Source organism: Balaenoptera acutorostrata, chromosome 19 (assembly GCF_949987535.1).
Source record: "Balaenoptera acutorostrata chromosome 19, mBalAcu1.1, whole genome shotgun sequence".
NCBI classification, from domain to species: Eukaryota; Metazoa; Chordata; class Mammalia; order Artiodactyla; family Balaenopteridae; genus Balaenoptera; species Balaenoptera acutorostrata.
The window spans coordinates 27,371,373-27,396,515 of NC_080082.1; the positions used below are offsets into that span (position 1 = coordinate 27,371,373).

Genomic DNA, 25,143 nt, shown 5'->3' on the forward strand with positions numbered 1-25,143 from the left:
CAAAAATAAATAAATAAAATAAAATGGTTTCTGTTAAAAAAAAAATAAGCTAAAGAGACGTGACAGCTCAATGCAATGGATCGGATTCTGATCCAAGGGGAAAATAGCATTGAGGACATTATGGGAACAACTGATGTAATTTGAACCTTGGCCTGTCCTTGTTAAACTTGTGTTAAACTTCCGGATCATTATTTTACAAGGTTATGTAAGAAAATGTCCTTGTTCTTAGAAAACAGGTAGTAAACTATTTAGATACATGATGTATCTAACCTAAAAATGTTTGGGAGAGAGAGTAGTATAGAAAGAATGGTTAAATAAATAGGGCAAAATGTAACTAATTGGTGAGTGAAGCATTTATGGGAGTTCCTTGTAGTAGTGTAGCGTCTTTTAATTTTGGAATTGTGTCAGTTATGACAAGTTCTTCTGAAATAGTAAGAATAATATTTTAATTAACCATATTTTATCAATCCTAGGACACCCAGTTTTTAATATTTTAACATCTCTGAAATGATGATGCATCTCATTGGTGACCTCTTACAGTTAGAATTAACCCAGTTATTTTCTTTTTGTGTAATGTGTAAAATAATGGTGTGGCTTACAATTGAAGGCATTTTGTATTTAATACAATATGATAATTACTATCTATTACTAGTAGCCATTAACATGGCATAGGTGTCTTTGGAATGGTTTCTTTTTTAATTTAAAGGGTTTTTTTGGTTTGTTTTCATAGATACGGTTCCATACTTAAAAATTCTAAAACAGTATATTCAGTGAAATTTTCCTTGAACTGTTACCCCCACCTTGTTCTTTTCTTCGCTTGTAGTTAACCATTTTTGTTTATTTTGTGGGTTATCTCTGTGTTAGGAAAGTATATATTTTCCTCTTTCCGGTAGAAAAGGTAGTATATTATATACTTACTGCACTATGCTTCTTTCATTTGATCGTATATCCCAGAGTCCATGCCATAAAATTATAGTTTCCTTATTCCTAGTAATTACTCTGTAGTACTCCACTGAATAGATGTTTTGTGCCTTAGTAAAATCAGTACCCATTGGTAGATATTCTGTTTATTCCACTCTGTGTCACAAATAATGTTGCAACGAATAGCATTTTGCATCCATCATCTTTGCCAGTGTATGTTTGGACCCACCAGAAGTGGAATTGTTAGGTTAAAGGGAAATGCATGTGTAATTTTGTTAGGTGCAAAATTTTTCTCCATAGCAAGTTCTCCTTTTAGTATAACCAGAGGCAGTTGGTCTATTTCCCCACTGCCTTGTAGCTAATCTGAAAGATGAAATATGCTATCTCCATGAAGTTTTTTTAACATGAAGTTTTAATTGCAGGGGAGGTGGGTATTTTTAACCCAGATGCATAGAGGCTAGAGACAGCTACTCATGTTCTTCTATTTGAAATACCTTTTGGAAATTAATGGTTTTACTACTTACTACTAAGTTAAATAAGTAGACCCACACCTTTAGGAGTTGACATCTCTCTTTTCTTTTCCATGGTCTGTAATATTTTTCTCCCTTGCTTCAGTGGATGAAAAAATAACTCATTGTTCATTGTCATTTGTAGTCCATATTTTTTATTTTTATTGAATATCCTTGATTTACAATATTATATGTCACAGGTGTACTAATTCACAATTTTTTAAGGTTATACTTCATTTATGGTTATTATAAAATACTGACAGTATTTCTTGTATTATACAATATAACCTTGTAGCTTATTTTATACATAATAGTTTGTACCTCTTGATCCCCTGCCCCTACATTGCCCCCTCCCTCTAGTCCATATTTGAACCACTCATTTTTTTCATGTTGGCAAAAATTTAAAAATTGTAGATTTTGATGTAGTGCTGTTTTTGTTGGCCACACCGCACAGCATGCGGGATCTTAGTTCTCCGACCAAGGATCGAACCCGTGCATCCTATTTGACATTTTAGAAGTCAGTCAATTCTGTATGTGCTTGCCAAATATAGTTACTGACTATGTGTATGGCATTTTTATCTATACTTAAATAAAAGTCTTATTTTTGACTATGAGAACCTAGTCTAAAAATTGCTTACCTGTTTACTTTGATATGTCCAGATTTGGGCATAATTTTTGATGAAGTAGTTGAGGATATGGAATGTTTCTTACAGAGTAGTATTTCAAAATACATAGGCAACACTATACACAAGGCTTAATTTCAGAGGTGTAAAAAATATTTTCAAGAGAAAGCCAGTGCTCAGAAAATCCTGGTGATTAATGACAGGTGCAAAAACATGGGATATGGTGGAAATTTGGCCATAGGTTCCAGCAAGTTTTCTTTATTAGAAACCCAGATTTGTTTATTTAGGTGTTCTAGGGAATAATAAGTGACGTTTTTCACTTTCCATTTCTCTTAAGGAGTGTTTCTCAGGAATTATCAGAAACCATCCTCACCATGGTTGCCAACTGCAGTAATGTTATGAACAAGGCCAGACAGCCACCACCTGGAGTTATGCCAAAAGGACGCCCTCCTAGTGCTAGCAGCTTAGATGCCATTTCTCCTGTTCAGGTAAATGAACACTACACTTGGTACATCTCCATTTGTTCATAGACTTGGAATAGAATAAACGTCTACATCATCATTAATAATCTACTCAAAGGAAATTTTTGTCTGAATTTATTACATTTTAGATAACTGCATGTCTAGTATCCACTTAAAGGAGATCCGTAAATAGGCACTGTGGTTGAGAACAGATTTTAATCATTAAGTCAAAAGAACATGACTATGAGAGGAAAGATACAAAACAACTTATTTAGGGCTTCTTTTTAAAATAAGAATAACTTAGACTTGAGAAATAAGCACTGCCTTTGAACCTGATGTGTCTTGTTTGTAGCTTCACGGGCCAAGCAACAGTGCTAGAGCATAAGGACTTGTTATAACTGGGGCTCTTCAGCTCTCAACTGAACTGCTCTTTTAAAAACAAGGTACATTTAAGTTACTCCCTGACACCAACCACCCCCTTCTCTCTGGGAGCAACATATTCCGCTTCTATTTTCAGCTGCATTGAATGGCAGATTGGGGTTTATTTTAAGAAAAGAAAGAGCATTTAGTGATTCTTCAGTGACCACTTTATAAAAGGCATTTTGTGTATTATTTTCTGTAGTCACAAAGGTCTGAAATAATGCCACAAACTAAGAAGCTTAGAAGTGCAGTTATTAGATATTTTATAAAATCTTTTGGTGAATAGTATACCTTGTTTTTTGTTTCTGTTTTTGTTTTGGGGTTTTTTTTGTTTTGATTTTTTTAATTTTTTAAATCAGAGCTGATCTCCTCCAACCCCAAGATTCTCAAATTTTGACTATATTTGTTTTGACTAGATTTCTAATTTCTAATGCTTTTATTGTGTTGAAAGTTAAATAACTTGCATTGAGAGATTTGTTTGTTTTAAAGGGGCTTACTGGAAATTTTAAGGACTGCTGTTTAGTAGTACAGCTTCAGAGAAATTCATCTGAAATGTTATTCTTCAAGTTTTATAGCCCTCATATTGTGGCTCTGGTTCTTTGGCAGGGGCTAACTCTTTAAACCTAATCCATCTATGATATAATAAGAAAATGACTGGTACTCTTGATTTGGGGATTTAAGCATCATCAAGATTGTGTGTGGTTTTGCAGTTTACTTTATATAAAGCATTTGAAGAGCTGTTGCTAAAGATTGCTTTACCTGTGTCGTTTGTCTGCCTTTTCTTGAAGTATGTTTAATACGTTTTTATAATGTTTTTCTTTAGATTGACCCTCTTGCTGGAATGGCATCTCTTAGTATAGGTGGTTCAGCTGCCCCTCACACCCAGAGTATGCAGGGCTTTCCTCCAAATTTGGGTTCTGCATTCAGTACCCCACAGTCACCAGCAAAAGCATTTCCACCCCTTTCAACCCCAAATCAGACAACTGCATTCAGTGGTATTGGAGGACTTTCATCACAGCTTCCAGGTAAGGGGGTTGGTGGGTAGGGGTGCAGATTATTTGTAAGCCTCATCGTGCCTTAGTGTATATAAGGTGTTTTGGAGTCACTATGATAAAGGAAAGCTGCTTGAACTAAATCGTGAAAAATTGCTTTCATATCCAGAGTTGGGAAGAGAAAAACATTACATTAATTTAGTCAAATTGCAATGAGGATATTTGTACTTGTAAAGTTAGTTGAGTTATTCAGTAAGGATTCTATTACCAGATGATAGTATAAATATTAAAAGTGTGTTAACCACATTCTGAAGAACTTAGGCTTAGATCAAAACTCATAGCTTTATGAATTACTCAAGGTTGGTATAATAAAGGTAGAATATTTCACACATCAGATTCAGGTATATGTTCTGCCTTTTTGCACCTACCTTGAAAATGATAGTAAATCCCTAAAACTTTTTCACATATTTTGGCTTTTAACTTAATGTTGAAGTAAAGGTTACATTTTCCCCCCCCTAGTAACCACATGTTTCTCCTAAGCTATCTGAACCTTTTATTGCCAGAGTGTAAGTTTAGAGTACTAAAACCTAAGGAGTGAAATGTTGTAATAACTCTGTAACCTAGTTACCACTGAGTTAACAAAAGACCCTAATTTTTTAATTAATGTAAGTTTTTAATTAAAAACATATCTTTGATGTGAATAAAGTCAAGAATATGAGTAAAGATAAGACTTCTGGCTGCCTTCGTTCTTTCTAGTAGGTGGTCTTGGCACAGGCAGCCTGACTGGTATAGGAACTGGGGCTCTTGGACTCCCTGCAGTGAATAACGATCCTTTTGTGCAGAGGAAACTGGGCACCTCTGGACTGAACCAGCCTACATTCCAGCAGAGTAAGATGAAACCTTGTAAGTGGTAGTGTTGTCTGTGATTGTGAAGTGTGACTGATGCATATAAAACTTGCGTGTCCAATTTGTTCTCCCTAGAGTCATATGGACAAAGACATTGACTTATCTTAATATATTGTTAGTAGGGCCTTTGATGTGCCTCCTAGATCAGTGGGAGTAAATTCGTACATTTAAATGATTAAAACAAAAATTTGAGGTATCATTCCACCTTTGATCCTGGATTGCCAGAACAAGGTGACAGTTAATAAGAGGTAGCATCCTTCGAGGTGTCATCCTAAAAGTAAGAAGTAAAAAGACTTTCAGCAGTTTAAGTCTATGTATGTAAGTCTTATACTTATCCTAAAGATTTTTTAGTGTTTTTTGTTGTTTGTTTTTAAACAAATCAGGAGCAGCCAGGAGAATTTCAGATTTCTGTTTCAGCTTGGCAGTTTATAAAGTAAATAACTATATTTTATTTACTTTAATGTTTATTTTAATATAATAGCTTTATGATATATGTAGCCTTATAGTACACATAATTATTGCCATATATATGATGCTACAGAAACCAATTTTTTAAGTTTTAATCTCCTTTAGTATGTTATTTCAAAATCAGAGACGTCCTCTTTGTAAATGCATAGGTATCATTGACTTATAAATATCCTTGTCATTGGGACTAAATATTCATCATACAAGGTTTGAAAGTATACCAAGTGACTTGAAAATGTTAGTGTGAAAGACTTGTCTGAATGTTATGTTTTGTAGCATGCGTTGTGTTTATATCAAGTGTCATGCACATGCATTGAGAATTCTTACATGTAAAAGGTGATTTTTTAAAAAATAAAGTAGTAAAGATTTGTTAACCTCGAGTGAGGTTGTATTGAGGGTAAGTGCATTATGAATTTGAACCTAGTGAACTTTCATGGTGTGATAAATCCTTATGAAGAAAGTACTAGGGTAGGACTATGGTTGTAAGGCAGTTTTGTAAGAATCTTTTGTGTCCCTAGAGCACTTGAATATTGAAACTTGACCACTTAAAACACTTCACTTTATTTTTTCCTTAAAATTCAAACTATATTGGTCTCTCTGGCTCTGCTTTATGTGGGGGAGTGAAGGAAGAGCCTAAATGCCCACTGGTTGCTTTTCTGTTTCTAACAGCGGACTTGTCTCAGGTGTGGCCAGAGGCAAATCAGCACTTTAGTAAAGAGATAGATGATGAAGCAAACAGCTATTTCCAGAGAATATATAATCACCCACCACATCCAACCATGTCTGTTGATGAGGTGAGTGTCTAGGACGATCTAATTCTTTATGGTTTAGGTAAATCTTAAATAAATGCCCTTTTCAAAGTGAAATCCCAACACAAAGTGTTTTTTTTAAAAAATTAATTAATTAATTAATTAATGGCTGTGTTGGGTCTTCGTTTCTGTGCGAGGGCTTTCTCTAGTTGTGGCAAGCGGGGGCCACTCTTCATCGCAGTGCGCGGGCCTCTCACTATCGCGGCTTCTCTTGTTGCGGAGCACAGGCTCCAGACGCGCAGGCTCAGTAATTATGGCTCACGGGCCCAGTTGCTCCACGGCATGTGGGATCTTCCGAGACCAGGGCTCGAACCCGTGTCCCCTGCATTGGCAGGCACATTCTCAACCACTGCGCCACCAGGGAAGCCCCACAAAGTGTTTTGATATGTCTGTGCATCTTTGGAAACCTTAATATTTGTCTCAAGCTCAGTTTATTGTTAAATATTCTGCTTGACAATAAAGAATATTTGAGGAATGCTCTTAATAATGGTTTCCTTTATGTGTATATTATTTTTGTCTTGCTTTCTCCAGGTATTAGAAATGCTACAGAGGTTTAAAGATTCTACCATAAAGAGAGAACGAGAAGTATTTAACTGTATGCTAAGGAACTTGTTCGAAGAATATCGGTTCTTCCCCCAGTACCCTGATAAAGAGTTACATATAACAGCCTGCCTGTTCGGTGGGATAATTGAAAAAGGACTGGTCACTTATATGGCACTAGGTTTGGCCCTACGATATGTTCTTGAAGCCTTACGCAAGCCTTTTGGATCCAAAATGTATTATTTTGGGATTGCTGCACTAGATAGATTTAAAAATAGGTGAGTGGATAGGTTTCCTGTGAAGCTTCTCTTTTTTAATATAAGGAGAAACAGTAGCTTACTTTTCAACTAATTCTTGCCATGCCTTATCATTATATGTATATTAACTAATCTTAATGACAAGTAAAAGAGGAAGAAGTGAAGACAAATTCGTTACAATTGACAAATATGTGGTAGGAAAAGTATAAAATGAAATGGCAATTTTTTTGGTTTGTTTATTGAGGTATACTTTATATACGTAAAAGTCAGTATTTTAGGTGAACAGGTCTTTGAAGTTTGACAAATTCTAACAGTTGTATAACCACTGCCACCAACACCACAATCAAGATACGGAATATTTTCGTCACCCCCAAGAAGTTTTCTTATTCCCCCTTTGTAGTTAACTTTCCCTCACATCTAACCCCTGGCAATCACTGATCTGATTTGTCTAGTTTTTCCAGAGTATTATTTAAATGGACTCATACACAATGTGTATGAGTCTGACTTGCACAAAGCACGATGCTTTCGAGATTTATCCATGTTACTGCATGTTTCAGTAGTCTGTTTCTTTTTATTGCTGTGTAGTATTCCATTGTATGGGTTCATTAGCAAATTGTTTTTCTATTCACCTGTTGATGAACATTTGGAGTCGTTTCCAGACAGTAGTTGTAGTGGCTCATTGTAATCTAATATTAAGTGGAATAAGACCTTTAAAAAACAATCAGTGATACTGTTTTTTGATGTAAAAGGGGTGAAGTTCATAAATATCCACCCCCTTACTTCTTTGTTCTTCCTTTTGGCATTCTCTTCAAATAAGGTATTTCAAAGGTAGAAAGGGGGGAAATGGCCTAGACTAGCTTTTGAAAAATTTTAAATCGTGCTGCCTCTGTTCTTACATGAAATGGTAAAGAATGAATGTTTTTGTTCGCAGATTGAAGGACTATCCCCAGTATTGTCAGCACTTGGCTTCTATTAGTCACTTTATGCAATTTCCACATCATTTACAGGAGGTAAGTGTCTTCAGTACCTAAGTAGTTGGATGGTTTAATCTGTTTTAATTTGAATTTGGATTTACTGGCAATGGCATTAAGATTTCTTAATGATTGGCATGATGCAGGTATACGTATTATTTGTTGCTTGTTTTGCAGCTTAATCATGAAGAAATACGGATTTTGGGTTACCTTTTGTAAGCAGTGGTTTTGCTTGATTTAATAAAAGGCTTTTGCTAGTTCTTTTAGCCTAATAATGCTATTGAGGTAGACATCTTTCACTGTTACCAAGAATCCCTTGCCTGAGTCTAAAAAGGATTTGGAGTGGGACTCTTTGATTAAAATAAGTAAAGTTGTCCCTCTGATTTAAATGTTAACATGAATCAGAGCTGTTCCTTTTTGTTGTTTTGGTGGTGGTGGTGGTTTGGTTTGGTTTTTGTTTGTTTGGTTTTGGGCGGGGGGTGTGCTGCTCCACGCGGCTTGTAGAATCTTAGTTCCCCAACCAGGGATTGAACCAGGGCCACGGCAGTGAAAGCGCCGAGTCCTAACCACTGGACCACCAGGGAATTCCCAGAGCTGTTTCATATAAAACTTCCAGACCAGCTGTTTCTTAAAAATACAGCCTTCTTAAAGTACCTGCTTAGATTCCTTTGAGGTTAAAAAGGAGACAGTCCCTGAGGAAATGGACCTAGAGAATATACATTTTAAGCCATGTTATGTGATTATTCTTGAAATTTGTAAACTATTACTTTAATGATTGATTTTAGGTGATTACTAAACATTCACACTTTTGCCTTACCTTTGGTCAAAGTCAGCTTATAGAGAACAAAGAAAGTTGATTAATCTCTATTAACTTTATTTTACTTTTTTAAAATAAAAGATGAACTGCTTTATAAGATCATATTTTTAAGAAATCAGGAAGATCAGAATTTGAACCTACTTTTAATTCTATTATAATTTAGTCCAGCGCTTTCTACCTCATCCCACTGGGTTTGTTTGTAGGAGGGTAGGGTCATTATGATGGTTTAGCCTAGGAAACCATAGCATGGGGGGCAGGAGTGTATTCATGCCTCTTGAGGGGGTGGAGGACTGTGCCAAAACTATAGCACTGAAAACTAGACAGGAAAGCAGAGTTTGAAAAGCTAGGATGGGAGGTCAGAGGCTTACTACAATCAAGTGTTTTTGGAATTGAGAGCTGGGAATATGGGCCTTGGAAGACTAGAGAGAACAAGGGAGGTGGTATGAAAGTGATCACACAAAGCAGTGATCCTAGTTCGCACTGTAACAAGATACCCAGAGAAGAGAAGGGAGGTCATTGTTTATATTTCTAGAGTCAATTTAAAGGACTGTACTTTCTTCAGAGATTGTCCTTCCTTGAAAATGTCCCCTTTTTTGAATAAAGTTACTGTATATATAGATAATAGTTTGTTTTGTTATAGGTACAAGCTGTGGGAAATAGTATCACAAAGGGTGTGTCAGTCTTCTGATTTGTGTGTGAGAAGGAATTTTATTGGTCTGTGAAATGAAAAAAAAAGAAAGAAAAACTTGTCCTAGAACATCCAGTATCATGCTTACTTCCCGTTGGCTAGGTGGCGTGGTATACACTGTTTTGTGGTAATAGCTTTATTGAGAGAGGACTCACATTGCAGTGTGTTTTTTAGGCCATGGTTTTCTCTCATCAGCATCCAATAGAAAAGAAATTAGTTTGGGCTTCCCTGGTGGTGCAGTGGTTAAGAATCCGCCTGCCAGTGCAGGGGACATGGGTTCGAGCCCTGGTCCGGGAAGATCCCACATGTCGTGGAGCAACTAAGCCCGTGCGCCACAACTACTGAGCCCGCGTGCCACAACTACTGAAGCCCGCACGCCTAGAGCCTGTGCTCGCCAACAAGAGAAGCCACCGCAATGAGAAGCCCACGCACCACAACGAAGAGTAGCCCCCACTAGTGGCAACTAGAGAAAGCCCGCACGCAGCAACAAAGACCCAACACAGCCAAAAATAAATAAAATTTAAAAAAAAGAAATCAGTTTACTATATAAATTTTAAAACTTTAAAGTTTACATGTATTAAGGGATTTAAGGAAATTTATATGCAGGCATTTGTGGCTACTCTTTTGGAACTTGTTTTGTTAGACTAGTAGTTCTCTTATAAATACTTTAAAAACATACTAATATTTTACCTTTACTCCTTAAGGAGTTCGTGGTATCCACTATATATTATAGATATAGGAATATGGACCAGAATGGGGTGAGACGTAAGGGAGATAGATGAACCAAAAGAGTGCTCTGAAGTAATTTCTGTTCTCTCAGTAGTGAGCGAAGTGTAATTCAAAAATTTCAGTTTCTGTTAAGAACTCTTTTAATGTGTTTCTCTCTCCCTACCCCCATAGTATATCGAGTATGGACAGCAATCTAGAGATCCTCCTGTGAAAATGCAGGGCTCTATCACAACCCCTGGAAGTATTGCACTGGCTCAAGCCCAGGCCCAGGCCCAGGTTCCAGCGAAAGCTCCCCTTGCTGGTCAGGTTAGCACTATGGTAACCACCTCAACAACCACCACTGTTGCTAAAACAGTTACAGTCACCAGGCCAACTGGAGTCAGCTTTAAGAAAGATGTGCCAGTAAGTAGGTCTATCTTTTTTCTTTGTTGGATTTGATATGTTGTAATATATCCAGTAGTGAACATGTATTTTAATTTTATTATAAACAACACATGCCTACTAAAAAAAAAGCATTTCTCCCTTTGTCTCTCCGCCTTCCCGCCCCGATTTCCCACACACAGCCACTATTAATAGTTCAGTACATATTCTTTCCAGCACTTCCAGTACACAATCATACACACCATGTATATTTTGTATACTAAAGAAATCTGTATACATTTTCCCCCCTGGGATTTGTCTAGGAAGGATTTCAGTTTGTTTATTTTATGTATTTTATTTCTTTAGCCTTCTATTAATACTACAAATATAGATACATTACTTGTGGCCACAGATCAAACAGAGAGAATCGTAGAGCCCCCAGAAAATATCCAAGAGAAAATTGCTTTTATCTTCAACAACCTCTCCCAGTCAAATATGACACAAAAGGTGAGTCTGAAATAATAGTTTATATATCACTACCAGTGCTCTCTGTTCTTTTCCTTGATGGGTTGGGGGATTTATATATGACATTCTGCACCCTTTTAATACTTTTAAAGGTAGAGATAATAGAATGAAAATGAAGGGAACATGGATATACAACTACTGGTTGTGGATTTTGTAGACATTAAATAGCACTGGCTTTATTTTATTTTATTTTATTTTTTTCTATTTTGGCCGTACCTTGCGGCATGTGGGATCTTAGTTCCCCAACCAGGGATCAAACCCACACCCCCTGCAGTGGAAGCGCGGTGTCTTAACCACTGGACCTCCCAAATAGCATTGTTTTGCAGTGAGTTACAGCCTTTTTGAAGTAAACTTGAAAATGATTTCATGATGATGGAAATTTCATTTGTATTTCTAATCACAATTCATGTCCTCCCAGAAACCATTAGGCACCGAATAAGTGAGGTAGAGCTTCTGAAAAGTAATGATGCACAAGATTATGTGCTAAGACAATACTTGGCAATGTCCGTTTTAGTCAACAAGATTAGCCTGAACAAGTGGGTTTTGAGATGTAATTTTTAATGCAAGTACTGTTTTTGAAAATCCCACCATAATTGATTGGGGGAGAATTTTGAAGCACTCAGCATCCCTTTTGGAAGAGAAGTTTCAAACTTTACAGGTAATTCCTGGAGATATAAATTTAGGAAAACAATAGTTCTGGTGTCAGGTCTGTTAATAGCAGGTTTGTAGATTAGTAATTTATCCTCTTTTGGTCAAATGGAGAGTAAGTAAGATGGGGTTGAGGGACTACATATTTTGTAATTTTAAAGTTTAAAGTGACGGTAGATGTTTCAGTTCTAATCACCCAGTTAAAGAGATGATTGACTCTATACTTAGATGGAATTGAACATACTGTACTTGGATAGCATCTGTCTGAAATTGGGGAGAGATGTAGCATGGTACTTTATTTATTTTTATTAATTTATTTATTTTTGTCTGTGTTGGGTCTTCGTTGCTGCACACAGGCTTTCTCTAGTTGTGGTGAGCGGGAGCTACTCTTCCTTGCGGTGCGCGAGCTTCTCAGTGCAGTGGCTTCTCTTGTTACGGAGCATGGGCTCTAGGCGTGTGGGCTTCAGTAGTTGCGGCCCATGGCCTCAGTAGTTGTGGCGCACGGGCTTAGTTGCTCCGTGGCATGTGGGATCTTCCCCGACCAGGGCTCCGAACCCGTGTCCCCTGCATTGGCAGGCGGATTCTTAACCACTGCGCCACCAGGGAAGCCCTAGCATGTACTTTAGCATCTAATTTTGCAAGGAGCCACATGCTGTAATATTGTTCACAGAAACAAAACACAAAACTGTTATTTTATCATCTTTTAATTGTATACTTCCCATGTTATAATGGTTGGCTAGGTTGAAGAACTAAAGGAAACTGTGAAGGAAGAATTTATGCCTTGGGTTTCACAATACCTGGTTATGAAGAGAGTCAGTATTGAGCCAAACTTTCACAGCCTATATTCAAACTTCCTTGACACACTGAAGAATCCTGAATTTAATAAGATGGTTCTGAATGAGACCTATAGAAACATCAAAGTAAGTGTTGTATTTCTTTTTATTAATGTTTTGAGTTTGGAAATACTTGATTGTACAAGTGTAATTGGAGGGGGAGGGGTATTGCTGTTTTCTCCTGTATGTGTATATGTTAAAGTATTTATGAAAGTTGCTCTAGGGTTTGTTTCAAATATAGAACTAAATTTTCTTGAAGAATTTAGTCTCACAGACACATTCTGTGCACTATTTACTTTGAAAGTAACCACTCTTGTGAATTTGTTTTCATCATTCTATGCATGGTTTTGAAATCTTTACCCTTTGTGCATGTTTTTAGGAAAACAATAGTTCTGGTGTCAGGTCTGTTAATAGCAGGTTGTAGATTAGTAATTTATCCTCTTTTGGTCAAGTGGAGAGTAAGTAAGATGGGGTTGAGGGACTACATATTTTGTAATTTTAAAGTTTAAAGTGATGGTAGATGTTTCAGTTCTTTTTTCTCCCTCATATTATTTGATTATATACTCTTAGCTTTAATCCCTCTGTTTTTAATAGTCTTATAGAAATCCATTATATTGGTTGTTAATATCTTTCACTATTACAGAAACAGTGCTGCAGTGAGTATTTTCCCTTATGTCTTAAATGCTAGATATCTCAAGACTCTAGACCTATTGTGGAATAGCTGTTGTTTAGCATTCTCAGAAGTTTAAGTTCACACTCTTCCTAATGAGCTAATGCTTGTTCTGTAAAATCCAAGTATTTTTCTTAGGAGGAATAACTTTTCAAGAAAACAGTGTGAACCAGCATGTAGCTGAAAACATTCTTTGCTGAATAACTTGGAATATTGGCTTAGGAACCAGCACTATATTTAAACCTGTGGATAGGAATTTTCCCTATTCTTGGTTACGCTGTAGTGCAAAAGAATTCCTGGCTCCTTTCTGTTGCACAGCTGACTTTGTGCCATTCTGCTGTTGCTGTATGGAGTTAAGGAACATAACTATATTCAGCCTTTGTTATTTGATAGTAAGGATGATAGGGATATATGAAAATTTCCACATAATTTGGAGCAGAATTTCAAGATCCTTTCTTTTAAACAAAAGTTTAAATTACAAATTTAAAGTCATAAATTAAAAGGTATCATATAGTAAGTGGATATATGTGTGTACCCAAGACACTCTTCGTGTGTACCCAAGGCACTCTCATGTGTTGGTTCTGTCCCCCTTAAGAAAGTAAGAAGTAAAGAATTGAAGAAATGGGTTAGGTCTCCTAGAAATGTGATAAGTGTGTAAGCAATATTACACTGTATTCTAGAAAGTTATCTTAGTTGTCTCCAGAGATAATGCTAAAGATCACAACATTTACTGCAATCTTATGTTCCTCAGTATGCCTGCTGTCTGGGAAGGACTTAAAAAGTATAGCTATAGTCTTCATTTGAATTGAATTTAGCTCTTCCAGATAGATTTGCAGTTGGGTCTCTGCTTCAAACCTAGCTAAAATTTTCAGTTGTGGGACCATACATGATACTTTTAACCTTGTGTTACTTTATGCAATATATTTGTATTACCTTTTTTGTTTGTTTGTTTTTAATGGAAAGGCATTTGAAGGTAAAATGTCACTGAACACAACAAAATATCACAATGATACATGGACAAGATCTACTTTGGGGGCATGTTCTCTATTGACAGCTTGTTTTTAATGTAGAGTAATGGAATTCTTAAACATTTAGTTGAGAATATTTTTTTATAAGCTCATTGTCATACCTTCCTTAATCCTGCACTATTTCAGGTGCTCCTGACCTCTGATAAAGCTGCAGCCAATTTCTCTGATCGTTCTTTGCTGAAGAATTTGGGACATTGGCTAGGAATGATCACACTAGCTAAAAATAAACCCATCTTACACACTGTGAGTTTCAACTAAAAGCTCATGTAAAACTTGAGAATGTTCATACAGCATATTCTGTTTAAAAGTCTTGACTTTATTTGGGGCTGTAAAAGTTTGGCCCATGTTTTGAATCCCTAATTGCATGCTCATGGCCTCACATTGTTTAGCAGGATAAACAAAAGCCAATAAGGTATGATTGTTACCCCTTCCTTTTCATAAGGCAAGGGTCAAGTTATTGATTCCAATTTCAGGGGCGAGTTTGGCAAGGTATAATTGGGGGTGTTTTGTGAGGGATTTTCTAGTATATTACCAGCTTTTAAAAATGTTTTTTATTCTAGGACTTGGATGTAAAATCTTTGCTGCTAGAGGCTTATGTTAAAGGACAGCAAGAGTTGCTCTATGTAGTCCCCTTTGTTGCCAAAGTCTTAGAATCTAGCATTCGTAGTGTGGTGAGTAAATTTTAATATTTTATTGATGGCTAATTTGTAAGAGTTAGTTTGTTTTAGCACAAGGTTTAGAGGCTATATCCTTAGTTCTTATGGACATAGAGCTAGTTCAGTTAGTTTTCCTCAGGGAAACTTGGGATTTCCAAATTGAGAGGCCAAGTAGTATTATAGGACTGGTTTTAATGGGTGGTTTTGGGTTCTGGTGTTTTTCTGAAATATAATATTATAGATGGGAAGGCTAGGGGTTTTATTATGGCCACATAGGTGTAAGTGCTTAACTTTTAGATAATACAAATTAAAGAGTAATTTTGGGGCAAGCTTAACATAACGGTTTTCTTTAGGTTTTTAGGCCACCCAACCCCTGGACAATGGCAATTATGAATGTATTAGCTGAGCTACATCAGGAACATGACTTAAAGGTAAATTTATTGCTCTTTATCCCTAAGAACACTCTCTGGCTTTACATTATTAAAATTTACAGGAAAAAGAGGGTATTTGGGGGAAGCACTATGACAGATGGGTGAGAATACTGTATAATATGAAGCTAAATTTTCATTTTTAATATTCTAATTGAATACTGTAATTATGCAGTTAAACTTGAAGTTTGAGATTGAGGTCCTCTGCAAGAACCTTGCATTAGACATCAATGAGCTGAAACCTGGAAACCTCCTAAAGGATAAAGATCGCCTAAAGAACTTAGATGAGCAACTCTCTGCTCCAAAGAAAGATGTCAAGCAGCCAGAAGAGCTCCCTCCAATCACAACCACAAGTAAGTGTGATAATTAGCCCTCTGTTTATCAGATGTTCTCTTTAATGGTACATTCCCATGCATATAACAAATTATAATTATTCTGTGTAATGGGGTGCTGAAACTTTGTGTACTTTCTGGTGAGCCTTCTAAATTATTAAGTAAAAGTTAGTTATGTTTAGGCATTGTCTTACTGTATTAGAATCTATCTGGGTAGTTCATGTGGTATTCATAACTAATATTATTAATCCGTTGTTTCTCATATCCCAACTAAGCCAGGTTATCTTTTACATTGTTTGAGGTCTCCGAGAAAGAATTGCATTGGCATGATGACCTGTGTTATTCCTCAAATCTGGGGGTGGCCAGATCAGCTCGACCTGTTAGGGGAGTGGATTATTTGACCTGGGTCCAGGAGGATTGGAAGTGTGGGGGCTGTAGGAGTGTAGAATGATTGGGAGTTGTGGTTAGAATGAACCAGCTTTTCTTCTTTTTCTCAGCTCTCAGTTTAAGAATCCCCAGGTAAATTGAGGGAACAGCCTAGGTTGAAAACTGACATCTATAATATAGAATAATCGAACAAGGCTTGGGCCTGCTAATGTGGTGTAACCCCTCAATTGCTTTCTGTGGCCACCGTGCACCAATACAGTTTTACATGCTTTGTTCAAATCTCTATTAAAATAACAATTTCCCTTAATAATAATTCAAGGTGGAAGAATGTGACCTGTTCCACCCCTCCCCCCATTCAATTAGTTTAATTAGATAAAGACCACATGATGCCCTGCTAATTTTATAGTAAAGTCAAGAAGTGTGCTCCTTTTATTAATAAGCTCTTATTTTATCTCTCTACAATTAGCAACTTCTACAACACCAGCTACCAGTACCACCTGTACAGCCACGGTTCCACCCCAGCCACAGTACAGCTACCATGACATCAATGTCTATTCCCTCGCAGGCCTGGCACCACACATTACTCTAAACCCAACAGTAAGTAAACACCACCCTATTCCTCAATTCCTACTTTGTGACAAGGTAGACTGGTTACTTTCCCGTCCCTCTTCCCCTTCCTTCTGGATTCCTAGGTTGTAGGCTTTTGTGGCAGAGAGTAGGGATCAGGAATTGCTGTGTAGTATAGCTGAGATCTTTTTTCTACTCTAAAAATAAGTCGTTGTGACTAGACATCACTTATATTGGCCCCTCATATCCAAACCCATGAAAATTAAGTAAGCTGCCAATATAATCACAATCTCTAAGTATATTCCTTATATAGTTAGAAGATGCTTAGTGTATACCATAGGTTTTTGTTCTCTTTTTATTATTATTTTATTTTATCATTATTATTTATTTATTTTTGGCCATGTTGGGTCTTTGTTGCTGTGTGCAGGCTTTCTCTAGTCGCGGCGAGCGGGGGCTACTCTTTGCTGCTGTGCGCGGGCTTCTCATTGCGGTGGCTTCTCTTGTTGTGGAGCACAGGCTATAGGCGCACAAGCTTCAGTAGTTGTGGCACGCAGGCTCAGGAGTTATGGCTTGCAGGCTCTAGAGCGCAGGCTCAGTAGTTGTGGCGCACGGGCTTAGTTGCTCCGCGGCATGTGGGATCTTCCCGGACCAGGACTTGAACCCATGTCCCCTGCATTGGCAGGCAGATTCTTTTTTTTTTTTTTTTTTTTTTTTTATTTATTTATATATTTTTGGCTGTGTTGGGTCTTCGTTTCTGCGCGTGGGCTTTCTCTAGTTGCAGCGAGCGGGGGCCACTCTTCATCGCGGTGTGCGGGCCTCTCACCATCGCGGCCTCTCTTGTTGCAGAGCACAGGCTCCAGACGCGCAAGCTCAGTAATTGTGGCTCACAGGCTCAGTTGCTCCGTGGCATGTGGGATCCTCCCAGACCAGGGCTCGAACCCGTGTCCCCTGCATTGGCAGGCAGACTCTCAACCACTGCGCCACCAGGGAAGCCCTGGCAGGCGGATTTTTAACCACTGTGCCACCAGGGAAATCCCTAGGTTTTTGTTCTTTATTATCATGTCACCTTAGTCTTGCATTAAGCCATATCTCTTGGAAGATAGCTGGAACTGAGCTGGTGTGTGCGTGTGTGTGTGTAAAGTCTCCAGTCCAAGGTCTGGAAGTGGACTTAGTACGCTCAGTTATGTTTCTGTGGCCTGATTCTGTGAGATTGTCTGGTCTATTAAGTAACTTCTCGTCAGTCTTTTTTCCTATACTTTAAGGTAGTATTCTACTCTGTATATTGAGGGTGATGATTGCTTGTTTATCCTCATTCTCTTATTCTGCTTAACACAGTTGTTTAGTTCAAAATCAGATTTCATGGTCTTTGCTTTTTAGAAATTGAAACAGTCGTAACATAAATACATTGAAGTTTTGTATTTTAAAGGACTTTGAAAGGGTTTTAAAGAGATCATTTTTAACCTGTTTTTGTTTGTTTTTGCTTCTGTAGATGTGGCACTTGGTTTTGGGGGAAAAAACTAGGTCTAGAAATTATGATTCTCTTTTATAATACTCCCAATAATTGAATATTTTTATAAGTTCATCATGAATATTTTTTTAAGTTTCTTAAAAGTTCAGTGAATGCCTGGAAGCAGTCTTTCAATGAAGCAGGTTTCAGTGTATGGTAATTTTTTATAAAACGCTTGCTACTTTGAAAATAATAGTTTTTGTAGAAAGCCTTTTCTCTTATAGCCATTATCTTGTAATAACTTAGTGGAGTGTAATCTATAAAAATACTGATTACTACGCTGTACACCTGAAACTAATGTAATATTTTAAGTCAACTATACTTCAGTAAAATTTTTTTAATTTAAAAAACAAAAGTACCATGCAGAAAGTGAACAGACAAGCCACAAACAGAAATGATAGTCCCAATAGATATAACCACAAAGGATTAGTATTTAGTGCATATAAATAAACCTGCAAACCAAGACAGAAAAACTGAAGATATATTTTGTAGAAGAAGAAATATCAAAAGTCATCCAGCATATGGAAAATGCTAAACCTCATTAGCTGTCAGGAAAATGCAAATTAAAACCACAATATAAAATTTAAAATCCCCCAACTAGGCAAAAATTGAAAGTATGATCATACCAGCTGTTGGTACAATAGAAACTGTTATGCATTGCTGGTGGGGGGTATAATATAATCATTTTGGGGAAAAAAATATGGCATAACCTATTAAAACAGAATATGTGATTTTTAAAAAAAAAGCCTTTTCTCTGTAAACTTGATTCTTTTCGCATTTCCCCATGCTACTAAAGAAGCTTCTCTTTCTTTCTTTCTTTCTTTTTTTTTTAAATATTTATTTATGGCTGCGTCGGGTCTTAGTTGTCACGCACAGGCTTCTTTCTAGTTGTGGCACGCGGGCTCCAGAGCGCATGGGATCAGTAGTTGGCATCACACGGGCTTAGTTGCCCCTTGGCATGGCATGTGGTATCTTAGTCCCCCAACCGGGGATCGAACCCGCGTCCTCTGCATTGGAAGGCAGATTTTTTAACCACTGGACCACCAGGGAAGTCCCAAGAAGTTACTTTCTTTAGGAGTACTTGAGCCACAAATTTTGACTAAGCAGGTAGTGTCTTTAAGCATCTTGTAATGAACAGTTTGCCCATTAAATTTTATCTATAATCATGTATCACAAGATATACTGACTACTATGCCTTCTTTGGAGCCCAGGTTGTTTCCTTAGCTTTTCATTGGTTAATTTAAAGTAGAAATTGGTAGTTCATGGTTAACCTTGAAATAATGACAAAAACATGGGTGTGATTACTGACAGAAATTGGGTTGTCTTATTTAAACAAGCTATTGACTTGTTTTTTCCTCCCTAGATACCCTTGTTTCAGGCCCATCCACAGTTGAAGCAGTGTGTGCGCCAAGCAATTGAAAGGGCCGTCCAGGAGCTGGTCCATCCTGTAGTGGATCGATCAATTAAGATTGCCATGACTACTTGTGAGCAAATAGTCAGGAAAGATTTTGCCCTGGATTCTGAGGAATCTCGAATGCGAATAGCAGCTCATCACATGATGCGAAACTTGACAGCTGGAATGGCTATGATTACTTGCAGGGAACCTTTACTCATGAGCATATCCACCAACCTGAAAAACAGTTTTGCCTCAGCCCTTCGTGTAAGTCGATTATTTTCTTGTTGTTGTATAAAACTTATTATTGCTTACCTGAAAATGTTTCTTTTCCTTTGCTAGTAACAGTGAGCATTTCCACTTATTATAATAGTTACCATATGTGTTTGATGTCCTCCCCTTTAGACTGTAAATTCTGTGAGGTGAAGCATCATGTCTGTTTTTGCTCACTATTATATCCTTAATAATGTTTGGCAGATAGTAGATACTCCAGATATTTGCTGGTTTAAAGAAATGAAGGATTTTTAAAAAAACTGCCTAAGTTAACAGTCTTGATTCTGTTTACCATGAAGAATTTAAAGTACTTTGGAGTAGGACAGTACAAAACAACTTAAAGTGACTCTGTGTCTGTGCGAGCACACACACACCACACAGACACACACATACACTCTTCAGGTAACTCAGTTATTAATTTGGGGTCTCAGATGTCGTGGTTAATAATGCCTTTGTTTACTGCTTTACTGCTTTCATAGTGTTCACCATCTTCACAGAAACCTGGTAAGATGTTTCAGTTGAGTAGTATTTTCATCTTGTAGATGAAGATGATTGTTAGACTATTTCATGGTCACAGCTAATGAGTCATAAGTAGAGTTGGAAGTTCTAAAATTAATTTGTCTAAGCACTGCATTTTCTATTATCCCATCTATCTGTTTCGTCTACCCACAGAAAACTTTAAATTTTTTTCTCTCTCCCCCCCTCCCAATAGACTGCATCCCCACAACAAAGGGAAATGATGGATCAGGCAGCTGCTCAGTTAGCTCAGGACAATTGTGAATTAGCTTGCTGTTTTATTCAGAAGACTGCAGTAGAAAAAGCAGGCCCTGAGATGGACAAGAGATTAGCAACTGTAAGTGTTTAGCATTTGCCTTTTAAGTATTTTGTTTTTCCATTTAAGAAAGTGCCTCATAACAAGAACCTCAGTGACTTTTTTTGTTTGCAGGAATTTGAGCTGAGAAAACATGCTAGGCAAGAAGGGCGCAGGTACTGTGATCCAGTTGTGTTAACATACCAAGCTGAGCGGATGCCAGAGCAAATCAGGCTGAAAGTGAGAATTGGGGGCTCTGTCTCTCCCTGCCCCATCTTTGTTTTCTTTCTGTTCTTGTTGCTTAACTCCTCACCAGGACTAGGATAGGGGGTTTAAATGCTGTTTCTGAGAAAACATTTCATTTCACTTAAAGGTTACCTGTGGAGAAGACATAGAAATAGCTTAGATGTGTCCCCTCCCCCTATTGTTGAAGTGCCTTTTAGTTTTTGTTTCCCAACTTGGTCTTCCCTTCTGGTACTTGAGTTTTTATTGCTAGTTGGTTGTTGGTGAGAAGACGACGTTGAGAAATTTTATCATTTTTACCAGCTCCACTGGAGAATTGCACTGGCAGCATGGTCCTACTTGAGTCATTTTCCAGTGGAAAAGCTCTTAATTTATAAATAAGGGCGACTCTAACAGGTCTCAGGGAAATAGGAAACACTGAACTGTGTGCCTGCACATGCATGCATATTCAGTCATGCTGTTAAATGTTGTAATGACTCCTGTGTCCCTTCTCAGAACCCCTGTGCTTACTCCCGTGCAAAATTTCCATTTTGATAAAAAGATTTCCCTTGATTGTGAAGAGAATCCTGTTAAAGTAAGTTTTCTTCTTCCAAGGTTGGTGGTGTGGACCCAAAGCAGCTGGCTGTTTATGAAGAGTTTGCACGCAATGTGCCTGGCTTTTTGCCTACAAATGATTTAAGTCAGCCCACAGGATTTTTAGCTCAGCCCATGAAGGTAAATACTCGTCTTGGATTAAATTGAGTAATTTACAGTTTAATTTGGATGTTTTTGTCAGTTAATCTATCACTGGTTCCTGGGAGCTTAAGTTATAGGGAAAAAAATTACCCACGGTTGTTGAGTTGTATAGATATTCTTTGTATCAGATAAGCATGACATTCGGGAATTTTTTTAAATCCATGAGGTTGATTTAACTTTCATGTTTGGCCTAACTAAAGGAATTTACGTGGTGACCTCATGGCTTCCTCTGTTCTTTATAAAAACATTTTCTAAAAATTTGAAATGTTATTTACACAGAAGTTGAAAATGTAAGGGGAAACATTTTCCTTTTTTTTTTTTACTTATTTATTTTATTTATTTATTTATGACTGTGTTGGGTCTCTTAGTTTTCGTGTGAGGGCTTTCTCTAGTTGCGGCAAGTGGGGGCCACTCTTCATCGCGGTGCGGGGGCCGCTCTTCATCGCGGTGCGCGGGCCTCTCACTATCGCGGCCCCTCCCGCTGTGGGGCACAAGCTCCAGACGCGCAGGCTCAGCAGTTGTGGCTCACGGGCCCAGTTGCTCCGCGGCATGTGGGATCCTCCCAGACCAGGGCTCGAACCCGTGTCCCCTGCATCAGCAGGCAGATTCTCAACCACTGCGCCACCAGGGAAGCCCACATTTTCCTTTTGAACCATTTGAACATAGGTGCTGATCTTGATGGCCCAGTCTCTTGAATCCTTTGGTCTGTGTTTCCTACAAAGACGTTCTTCTGTGTGACCATTGTATAACCATTGAAATCAGGACGTTAACACTGATACCTTAGTATCATCTAATCCTTAGACCTAATTCACGTTTTACCAAGTGTCCCAGTATTGTCTTTTTGGAGTAAAAGGACCTAAATCAGAATCACGCATTTCAGGGAATTCCCTGGCGGTCCAGTGGATAGGACTCTGTGCTTGTACTGTGGGGGCCTGGGTTCGATCCCTGGTCAGGTAACTAAGATCCCGAAAGCTGTGCGGCGCACCACCCCACCCCACCCCCCCAAAAAAAAAAAAAAAACACCACACATTTCATTTAGTCGTCATATTTAAAATTTTTCCCGCAGGTCAGTCTACTCCAGCTCCTTTTCTCATCTTCCCATGGCCTTCACACTTTGATTACAGGCCAGTGATTTTGTAGAATGACCTGATTTGGGTTTGTACAGTATGTTCTCATGAATAGATTCAGGTAGTACATCTTTGATAGGAATACCACAGAAATGATGCTGTGTTCTTATTCTGTCCTATTAGGTTTTGACAGTTGGCCTGAATACTATATTTTCCATGGTTTGGATTATATACTTTCATAGGCTGCAGATTAGATGCTACAAGTGGTGCTGCTCTCAGCCTTTCCCATTATTTATCATGCTCTTTCATCACTTGATTGTATTGGTGTCTGCAAGGCTTTCCACTATCAAGTAAACAAAACACACCCCCACCAGTGCTTGCTTTGCACTGCACCACTTAATGGCATCAAGACCAAACAGTTCAGGAAGGGGAATGGAAGAGCCCCTCCATGTTTTGATGAAAAAGAGAGAGAGAAAAAAAATAATAAGGGTAGTTAATATACCAATAGACTTTTTAAAAAAAAATATTCATTTATTTTTTTGGCTGCGTCGGGTCTTAGTTGCGGCACGCGGGATCTTTAATTGCGGCACGGGCTCTTCATTGTGGCGTGTGGATTTTCTCTCTCTAGTTGTGGTGCGCAGGCTCCAGGGCACGTGGGCTCTGTAGTTGCAGCACGCAGGCTCTCTCGTTAAGGCTCGCAGGCTCAGTAGTTGTTGCATGCGGGCTTAGTTGCCCCATGGCATGTGGGATCTTATTCCCTGACCAGGGATCGAACCCTTTCCCCCTGCATTGGAAGGCGGATTCTTTATCACTGGACCACCAGGGAAGTCCCCCAGTAGACTTTTTTTTTTTTAATTTAATTTATTTTATTTTTGGCTGCGTTGGGTCTTCGTTGCTGCACGTGGGCTTTTCTCTGGTTGCGGCGAGCGGGGGCTGCTCTTCGTTGCAGTGTGCGGGCTTCTCATTGCGGTCGCTTCTCTTGTTGCAGAGCATGGGCTCTAGGCACATGGGCTTCAGTAGTTGTGGCATGCGGGCTCAGTAGTTGTGGCGCATGGGCTTACTTGCTCCGCAGCATGTGGGATCTTCCCGGGCCAGGGCTGGAACCCGTGTCCCCTGCATTGGCAGGCGGATTCTTAACCACTGTGCACCACCAGGGAAGTCCCCCAATAGACTTTTAAATTGCTACCTGTGCCAGTGAAAAATCTTTAATTTTTTCCCTCTCTCTTCCCCCCCCCCCGCCCCCTCTCTCTTTTTTTGGTTATTTCCTCCTCCAAAACAGCAAGCTTGGGCAACAGATGACGTAGCTCAGATTTATGATAAGTGCATTACAGAACTGGAGCAGCACCTTCACGCCATCCCACCAACTTTGGCCATGAACCCCCAAGCTCAGGCTCTTAGAAGTCTTTTGGAGGTTGTAGTATTATCTCGAAACTCTCGGGATGCCATAGCTGCTCTTGGATTGCTCCAGAAGGTTAGTTCTTAAACTGTTAATTTTAGAAGAAACTAGGTTTGTAAATATCTAGTGACCTGCACCATTATCTACTTAAGTTATGCTTAAAATTTTAAAAATTAATATAAAGCAAGTTTTGTTTTGTAATAAGCAGATGATTTTCTCCAGAGTAGAGTGTTGTAAATAGTTACAACTGTAAAGTGTGAAATCTTTTCTTTTTTCCATAAAGGTAAGATTTTCTGGAATTACGATTATTTAAGAAACTTTAAAAGATAGCCCTTTAGATTTTGAGGGACAGTTGATCCAAGTACTTGGGTAAGGGGGTGGGGTATGGGGCAGCATTAGGTTATTACTGTTTAGGGACAGTGTCACCTTTCTTGACAGGGAAGAACACTATGCATGGACTAGAAAGAACTCAGAGAGTGTGTGTGTTAGGCAAGTGAAAAGGATTTTAGTGAATGGAGAGATTGTTAACTTGTGGCTTTAGAAAGTATGTTGTATTTTGCATTAAGGTTTGGTTATTGACTTTGATAATTGGGCTGAATACTGTATTTTCCATGGATCTGAACACTTTTTTTCTTCCATAGGCTGTAGAGGGCTTACTAGATGCCACCAGTGGTGCTGATGCCGACCTCCTGCTTCGCTACAGGGAGTGCCACCTCTTGGTCTTAAAAGCTCTTCAGGATGGCCGGGCATATGGGTCTCCATGGTGTAACAAACAGATCACAAGGTCAGTAGCCATCTTAGAAGAGTAATATTGATTGAACTGCTTTCTCACATACATGACCCTAAGTACTGAGAATTGTTGAATGTTTGTTCTTTTTCCGTCTGGTGCCCAGGATGGATACAGAGAACCAGTACTTTGTTTTGGGGAATAAATGATAGATATGGATTTTAAAAGGTTTCAGTGATTTCATAGAAGTGATGTTCATAAATGGAATGCTTTGTTTTCTAGACTTCGAGAACAAAACTTGTGTTTTAACACTGGGTCGTCTGTGTTCTACTTCTTTACTGGTTATTTTGAATCTTGAAAACTGATTTTTAGTTGGTTCTCAAGACGTCCTTAATTTGGAACAAGTTACCATTTAATAAAATGGGCTCTTTATTTTACCTGATATATAG

The 25,143-nt window shown here is 38.3% G+C and overlaps 1 protein-coding gene and 2 non-coding genes across 9 annotated transcripts in view; all 3 read left to right on the forward strand.

Moving 5' to 3' along the window:
* Nucleotides 1–25,143, forward strand: part of CNOT1 (CCR4-NOT transcription complex subunit 1) — a 105,476-nt gene that overhangs the window by 65,228 nt on the left and 15,105 nt on the right. For 2 of the 7 annotated variants that reach the window (XM_057534330.1, XM_007198038.2), the window contains exons 17-36: nucleotides 2,391–2,541; nucleotides 3,758–3,959; nucleotides 4,683–4,829; nucleotides 5,967–6,091; nucleotides 6,638–6,924; nucleotides 7,835–7,913; nucleotides 10,280–10,510; nucleotides 10,835–10,975; nucleotides 12,382–12,561; nucleotides 14,299–14,415; nucleotides 14,733–14,843; nucleotides 15,182–15,259; nucleotides 15,432–15,609; nucleotides 16,442–16,572; nucleotides 19,413–19,709; nucleotides 20,428–20,568; nucleotides 20,662–20,766; nucleotides 21,364–21,483; nucleotides 23,851–24,042; nucleotides 24,609–24,751. In XM_057534330.1, coding sequence (XP_057390313.1) covers nucleotides 2,391–2,541; nucleotides 3,758–3,959; nucleotides 4,683–4,829; nucleotides 5,967–6,091; nucleotides 6,638–6,924; nucleotides 7,835–7,913; nucleotides 10,280–10,510; nucleotides 10,835–10,975; nucleotides 12,382–12,561; nucleotides 14,299–14,415; nucleotides 14,733–14,843; nucleotides 15,182–15,259; nucleotides 15,432–15,609; nucleotides 16,442–16,572; nucleotides 19,413–19,709; nucleotides 20,428–20,568; nucleotides 20,662–20,766; nucleotides 21,364–21,483; nucleotides 23,851–24,042; nucleotides 24,609–24,751 — 3,156 coding nt within the window. The remainder of the gene's footprint in view (nucleotides 1–2,390; nucleotides 2,542–3,757; nucleotides 3,960–4,682; nucleotides 4,830–5,966; nucleotides 6,092–6,637; nucleotides 6,925–7,834; nucleotides 7,914–10,279; nucleotides 10,511–10,834; nucleotides 10,976–12,381; nucleotides 12,562–14,298; nucleotides 14,416–14,732; nucleotides 14,844–15,181; nucleotides 15,260–15,431; nucleotides 15,610–16,441; nucleotides 16,573–19,412; nucleotides 19,710–20,427; nucleotides 20,569–20,661; nucleotides 20,767–21,363; nucleotides 21,484–23,850; nucleotides 24,043–24,608; nucleotides 24,752–25,143) is intronic. The other 5 variants (XM_057534333.1, XM_057534335.1, XM_057534331.1 and 2 more) reach the window with 3 other exon arrangements.
* Nucleotides 2,830–2,965, forward strand: LOC114235993 (small nucleolar RNA SNORA50). Its single transcript, XR_003622051.1, has one exon. It is a non-coding gene; the product is annotated as a small nucleolar RNA SNORA50 (small nucleolar RNA).
* On the forward strand, nucleotides 13,372–13,510 carry LOC114235991 (small nucleolar RNA SNORA46). The gene has a single exon (XR_003622049.1). It is a non-coding gene; the product is annotated as a small nucleolar RNA SNORA46 (small nucleolar RNA).